We start from the raw sequence: 6,985 nt of genomic DNA, 5'->3' as shown, positions 1-6,985 counted from the left end.
AAATCAAGATGGCGGATGTGCGTGCTCATAGGGAAGAATGGTTCTAAGGCTATCTGAATTGGTGTTAAAGATTATTGCCTAGCTGCCTCTTTACTTTACTTAATATGTATCTATTTTAGATATATTCTTATGGTCATTTTATATAGTTAAAATAAGATCAATAGAAACTCACCTTGTCAAAATAAAATAAAATGTAAAAAAAGGTTTGAATCTTTTCAAGACGTTTCAAAGAAGAATATATGGGTGACATTTTGCATTTGGCTTATTTTCTATGAAGTCATCTGATAGTATTTATTTACAAATGTTATTATAAATTATTGAAAAGACGAATGATCGGTTACACTGAAGGATCGGCAGAGGTTAGTGAGTTAGAAGATAAACTAACTAACAATGAAAAGTCGGAAATCATCATTAACATTGATGAGATTTCAGCTATCGATGAAGTTGCTAATCAGTTTGTTGATCCCGGAAAGATCAAAGAACAGAACACCAAAGAAAATGCCAAGATAAATCCGAAAGAAGTAACTTACGCCATAGAAACTGAAAAGCTAGATAATGTTGATCAACAGAGCACAGTAGTTCGAATGGTTGATATGCAACGAATAAATCCCGATGTTTGGGTACAATTTCATCAAGGTAAGATGCATTTTACTAAAATTTCAAATCGTCGTCGATAAAGGCTAATGAAAATTTAAAAATTCGAATCAAAACTCATTTTATTATTATTGTGGACGTAGTTTTTATACCAATTTATATAATATATTTCTGTTTTACGTTTAGAGGTCAAAGATGGCCCAGGTAAACAAATTGACGTTAGTAGACAAAGTAGGCCAGGCGGGAGGAATTATCAATATTCTCAACATCCTCAATATTATCAAGACCTTGGTGGCAGCTTAAATTATGACCCAGAGTCGCGGAATGGCTTTGTGATGCTCGTCTTTACCATAGTATTGGTGATGCTGGCTTTAACGTTTTTGTACGTTGTCTTCGTTTTGAACACGTAAGTATATAATATTCCTTCACGAGTCATCAGCGTCATCCATATCATCAAGATCTCTTGTAAGGACTTAATTCTATACGCCACGGTCAGAATCCAGCGGCTCTGTACTATGTTTGATATAATTGTCTGTCCACTTAGTGGGGGTCATCCAATGCTTTCTGGTGCGAAGTATGAGTATTGTTTATGAGTACTCAAGATTTTTTAAAATTCTGTTTAAACGTAGGCTGCGATCACACCGGTGCGGTGGTGGTAATAGATGGAAGCAGGTTAACTAAAAGGAGCATGGCAGTTTTTATTAAACCCATATGATCGGTCTTTACGCAGCAAATCCATACTTCCATACTAATATTATAAATACGAAAGTGTTTTTGTCTGTCTGCTAGCTTTGCACGGCCCTTTAACCGTTTTTGATGAAATTTGGTAAGAGATAGTTTGCATCCCGGGGAAGTACATAGGCTACTTTTAATCCCGGAAAATCAAAAATTTCTCACGAGATTTTTAAAAACCTAAATCCACGCGGAGTAAGTCGCGGGCGTCATCTAGTTTTATATATTCTTAAGTATTTAATAAGTAAAATCTGCAGTCTAACGACGAACCATTCGTTAGAGTGAAGAGCTGGAATAAGGCCCAGCACGTAATTTGACACCATGACTCTACGTAGTCTTATCTATTCTACCCTTAAAAGCCTGAAGCCAGAAGCTCGTTAAATGAAGCGAGCCTTCAAGGTTGAGGAGAGCGAAGGGGCAAGGTGGCTTGTGAAGCAAGTTACCGACATTCGTTGCAAAACGAAGAAAATATCTCCATCAAGTAGGAGTAGCACACAGGTTTAATTAGTAGAAGAAAATAATAAACGCATGTATTTTATATTGCAGGCCTAGCGTTTTGGAGTTCTATCGAACTCATCGTCGACCATTGTTATTTCTTTCTGCGTAAGTACACCAGTATCCATACAATCCAAAATTCAAAGCACGCAAACTTTTTTTTTTTAAAGAATATTAGCCATGTTAAATGACTAATATTCCGCTTTCCTCTCCAACTAAGCGTCAGGCTTGTGCTAGGAGTAGGTACGACAATAGTGCAACGGGCGGGGTTTGAACCGTCGACCTTTCGGTTTTCAGTCCACTCCTTTACCGGTTGAGCTATTGAGGCTTCGAACTAAACTTAAAATCTAAGTATACCTTACTATTTTTGGTATCTTCCAGAGGGGTTATGATTGCCATGTCCTATGTTATGATGTGCTGCTTGCAGTGTATGAGAGTAGCACCCTGTAGTTATATCGCACTCTTTATAGCGGTGAGTTTTATTTTCATAATTTATATGATCAAGCTGTGATAGCCTAGTGGTTAGGAAGTCCGCTTTCTAATCGGAGGTCAGGGGTTCGATCCCGGGCACGCACCTCTTTTCGAAGTTGCGGGCGTTATAAGTAATAATATATTATACATAGTGATATTTAATTACTTAAACGGTGCAGGACGTCGCGTACGTGATCATATCATCATCATCATCATCATGATCAGCCCATCGCCGTTTTGGCCATAGTCTACCACGCTGGCCATGTGTAGATTGGTAGACTTCACATACCTTTGAGAACATTATGGAGAACTCTTAGGCAGGCACGCATTCTTCACAATATTTTCCTTCACCGTTATAGCTAGTAGGTAGTATTTCATTGTTTAAAATGATAGGTATGTATAACTCCACAAATTTAGAGGTGCGTGCTCGGGATTCAAAGTAAAATAATTAATTCAAAATAGGTACCTAATAAATGACACTGTTTGATGGTCGGTTGTTGAATTTGTTAACATGATATAGTGGTGATAATTACTACGCGAACTTCGAGGGTTACAAACGCACCCAAGTCTGAGAAGAGCCCACAACAAACTCAGCTGGGTAATTGAACCCCGGACCTTGAGGAGGAGGACGAGCAGAAGGAGGTCGATATTTAAATAAATCTGTTTCAGGTGGCAGCGATGAGTAACCTAGCAGGCGTGAGCACGTCTGTTGCCAAAACTCATATTATAATGTTTGCGCTTCTAGCTACGAGTGTCACTGTGGCAATTTGCCTATTACTTGCTATGTCGAAAGTGAGTACTTCTTCACATTTTTTATTAATTATAGTCCTTTGGTGGCCAAAAAGGGGGGTTTCCGGGAATTCAGAAAATTGGTAATTTTGTAGATTTTAACGTCCTTTTCGATTTTCGCTCGCGCCCGATACGGTTTTTTGATTAGAACCCCCTTCCGATTCGCTAACGATAAAAATAGTTATTTACTAGCTGATGCCCGCGACTTCGTACGCGTGGATTTAGATTTTTTTAAAATTCCGCGGGAACTCTTTGATTTCCCGGGATAAAAAGTAGCCTATGTCACTCTCCAGGTCTTCATCTATACACATGCAAAAAATCACGTCGATCCGTTGCTCCGTTGCGACGTGATTGAAAGGCAAACCAACAAACTTATAAACCAACAAACAAACACACTTTCGAATTTATAATATGTGTACTGATAGGGGTACTGATGACACTGGGAACGCGGCGTTGTAGTCACGGATTTTTCAATTATCAACTTGTGTTATTACGTTTTCAGTTTGACTTTACAGCGTGGTACTTATACATATTAGCGATCGGGGTTGTGCTGATGGTCCTATCGCTAGGCGTAAGCATCGCGTCTATTGGTTTCGGCATCTACTTCAAACCGCTGGTCTTGGCCATTCTGTACATCTCAACTATATTCCAAATAATCGTAAGTTGATAGTTTTTAGAAAGAAAGAAATCTTTATTCGAGGTAATGCCTCGTACGTAGGTAGGTAGGTACCAGTGGCGTGCAGCTCATAGAGGCATAAAAGCACTACTTACCCAAGAAATAGTTACCCTAGTTGAAATAGCTTAATACTCAATGTAAGTAGATACCTTCCTAACTACTGCTTACCCTGGCTTTGAACTCTGTGCACGCCACTGGTAGGTACGTGTACTAAAAGAATCAGTCTATACATAGTTCTAGCCACCTGCCCCGATCTCTAATTAAAAAAATATATAATATAGCCTATGTCGCTCAGCAACAATGTAGCTTTCTACTAGTGAAAGAATTTTCAAAATTGGTTCAGTAGGTAGTCCCAGAGATTACCCTCTACAAACAAATTCACAAACTTTACCTCTTTATGAAATGAAATGAAATGAAATGAAATAAAAATCTTTTTTATTCGTATAAACTTTTACAAGTGCTTACGAATAGTCGGATGCATCTACCACTGGTTCGGAATGCCTTTCCTTAATTTAATTATAATATTAGTATAGATGGGCAACAGCAGCGAGCGATGGAGAGAGATAGCTTGGTGATCACTTTACATGATCAAATCAGCAATAAGGAGATCCGTAGGGGAACCAGAGTAACTGACAGCTCAGCGGATGGCAAAGCTGAAGTGTCAAGTGGCAGGGCACATAATTTGAAAAATTTATAGACGTTGGGGTCCCAAAGTGCTGGAATGGCGACCTCACACCGAAAAGCGCAGCGTTTGAATACCCCGCACTAGGAGGACGGATGACATCAGGCGATTCGCAGGGAACCGCTGGATTCAGACGGCGCAAGACCATGTGGAAGTGCCCACAAGAGGCCTATCGTCTCAAAAATCATCATCAACAACCAATAGACGTCCACTGTTGGACATAGGTTTCTTGTAGGGACTTCCACACGCGACGGTCTTGCGCCGCCAGGATCTAGCGGCTCCCTGCGACTCGCCTGTTATCGTCCGGCCACCGCACCTTGGGACCCCAACGTGTATCGGTTTTTCGAACTATGTGCCTTACCCTATGATACCTACATGTACACAGGTAAGGTAAATAAAGGACAATAATTGATTGAAAAATTGGTTTATATAATTTTCAGGTATTGGTAATGGAACTACAGATGATACTAGGCGGTAAATCGATAGAAATCAGCGAAGAAGACTACGCTCTGGCGGCGTACATGCTGTACACATCCATTGTGAATTTGTTCCTACACATTTTGCAGATTTTAGCCAGCTTAGACGGCGATTAAGAATACACTAAACTGGAGAGCAATGATTTAGGACACTTTGAAAAATGGGACACAAACATAGATGTAAAACTGTTTTGTATAATGCAATTTTTAGGGTTCCAGACCTCAAAAAGAAAAAGGAACCCCTATAGGATCACTTTGAACTGTCTGTTTGTCTGTCTGTCTGTCAAGAAAATCAAGGGTTATCTTAGGTTTAAGAAAACCTATTGCAGTGTTCTATATATGAACTTTTGTATCTTAAGTCTGTACTTGATTGCCATGTTATACTATATGTTATAGTTACTTAGTGTTTATTATATATATTTTTGAGATTGTTTGATTGTTTCTTTTATAAGTCTAATCTCTATCATTATCATAAACAGCTTGTGGACTTCCACTGTTGGATGCTTGGGCTCTAACTGACTATTGTGCTGACAAGTGTTTTTTTTAAATAAAATAGTTTTTTGAAAATTGTAAATGGCAGTGTCTTATATCAAAGCGTAAGAGAGTCCTTCACATTTTTTGTAGACGCTTTCAGACGTCGTCAAATAATAGTTTGTTTTGCCTCTCGACGATTTGAGACTGAGCTTTTGTAAAGCTTTGACTCAGGTGCGAAACCTAGACATACGTCTAGGTTTCGCGGGGGCTAGGTACGGGGTGTAACCAGAACGCTAGCAAAAACTTAGCATTATTGTAATACTACTTAAACACAATCCAATACCAATAACCGGCAAAGCCGTGCCGCCAAGCGATTTAGCGTTCCGGTACGATGCCGTGTAGAAACCAGAGGGGCATGGGTTTATTAAAAACTGCCATACCCCTTCCAGGTTAGCCCGCTTCCATCTTAGACTGCATCGTCACTTACCACCAGGTGGGATTGCAGTCAAGGGCTCACTTGTATCTGAATAAATAAAAAAAAACCGTTTGCCTCATTTTGTAGTTTTAGTGTATTAGTGTTTTTCGAACCCGCAATGTATAGCGTGCAAAACTCGGGCCAATGCCTCACCTACGATGCACATTGACTCTATACGCAACGTTCGTCGACCTTTTGCGTCAGTCAGCTGTTTTATTTGCAACATATCGTAAACTTTTACGAAATTATAGGATTTTGTATACCTTTTTTCGCGTTTTTTTTTGTGGTATCATATCAGTAATCATCAGTACTATGATCTGTCTTCGTTTTTGCCAGCGTTCTGGTTATACCCTGTATAAATGTTCAAACCCCGGACTTCCGAAACGCAAGCCCGTTAAGTCAAACTTACCTTAGTGCGTACCTAAGGCAATAAACAGATTTTATTGTAGTACGTACTAGATGATGTCCACAATTTCACCCGCGTGGATTTAGGTTTCTAAAAATCCTGTGGGAACTCTTTCATTTTCCGGGATCAAAAGTAGCCTATGTCCTTACCCGGAGTGCAAGCTATCTCTGTACAAAGTTTTATCAAAACTGGTTAAACGGGTGGGCCGTGACAAGCTACTTTCGCAATATTAGTATGTATATGGATATTATAATAGGCTAGTTGACACTTTTTTTAAGTAGGTCTTAAATGGTTAATATTTGTCCTATTAGATCAAAAAAATTAACACTATATTTTTTTGCGCCCTAAAAACCGTAAAACTTTAATTTAAAAATATATTTTTCATAGACAGGTGAAAACACTGTCGGCCATGTTTGGCCGATAGATTATCTGTGCTCTGACGTCATGCATTTGTAAACAACAGCATAACCTACCAAAGTTTAATAAACATGACTTCTATACTAGTTTACATGAAAAATATAGTAATTATCGTTATTGTATCATCCGAGAATGTAAAAACGCATCGATAAAGACCACAGGAAAGTTGTGGATTAGAGTGCCCAGTGAAATAAATATACGTAACACGCGAAGACTTGCTTAAAGGGATCCTATATCACTAACGACTGCAACCCAAATTTATTTTTGCAAAGATCACTTTGTTGTAAGTCTTACTTAA

At 38.9% G+C, this 6,985-nt stretch overlaps 1 protein-coding gene across 1 annotated transcript; it reads left to right on the top strand.

Moving 5' to 3' along the window:
* The first annotated feature begins 889 nt into the window (after positions 1 to 889).
* On the top strand, positions 890 to 5,032 carry LOC117983624 (protein lifeguard 3-like). The gene is made up of 6 exons (XM_034970239.2): positions 890 to 1,000; positions 1,873 to 1,929; positions 2,203 to 2,293; positions 2,962 to 3,084; positions 3,584 to 3,739; positions 4,880 to 5,032. Exons 1-6 carry the CDS (start codon positions 930 to 932, stop codon positions 5,030 to 5,032), a joined length of 651 nt encoding a protein of 216 aa, XP_034826130.2. The 5' UTR covers positions 890 to 929.
* The last annotated feature ends 1,953 nt before the right edge of the window (positions 5,033 to 6,985 follow it).

The sequence above is a fragment of the Maniola hyperantus genome, chromosome 7 (assembly GCF_902806685.2).
Source record: "Maniola hyperantus chromosome 7, iAphHyp1.2, whole genome shotgun sequence".
Taxonomy (NCBI): domain Eukaryota; kingdom Metazoa; phylum Arthropoda; class Insecta; order Lepidoptera; family Nymphalidae; genus Maniola; species Maniola hyperantus.
This window is presented reverse-complemented; position numbering and strand designations above follow the sequence as displayed.

What these genes read in the sequence shown, in the direction of transcription:
- LOC117983624 (XM_034970239.2), top strand. Translation starts at nt 930, where the DNA reads ATGCTCGTCTTTACCATAGTATTGGTGATGCTGGCTTTAACGTTTTTG. An exon ending in TATTACTTGCTATGTCGAAA is followed by an intron (nt 3,085 to 3,583) that starts GTGAGTACTTCT and finishes TTACGTTTTCAG; the next exon opens with TTTGACTTTACAGCGTGGTA. An exon ending in CAACTATATTCCAAATAATC is followed by an intron (nt 3,740 to 4,879) that starts GTAAGTTGATAG and finishes TATAATTTTCAG; the next exon opens with GTATTGGTAATGGAACTACA.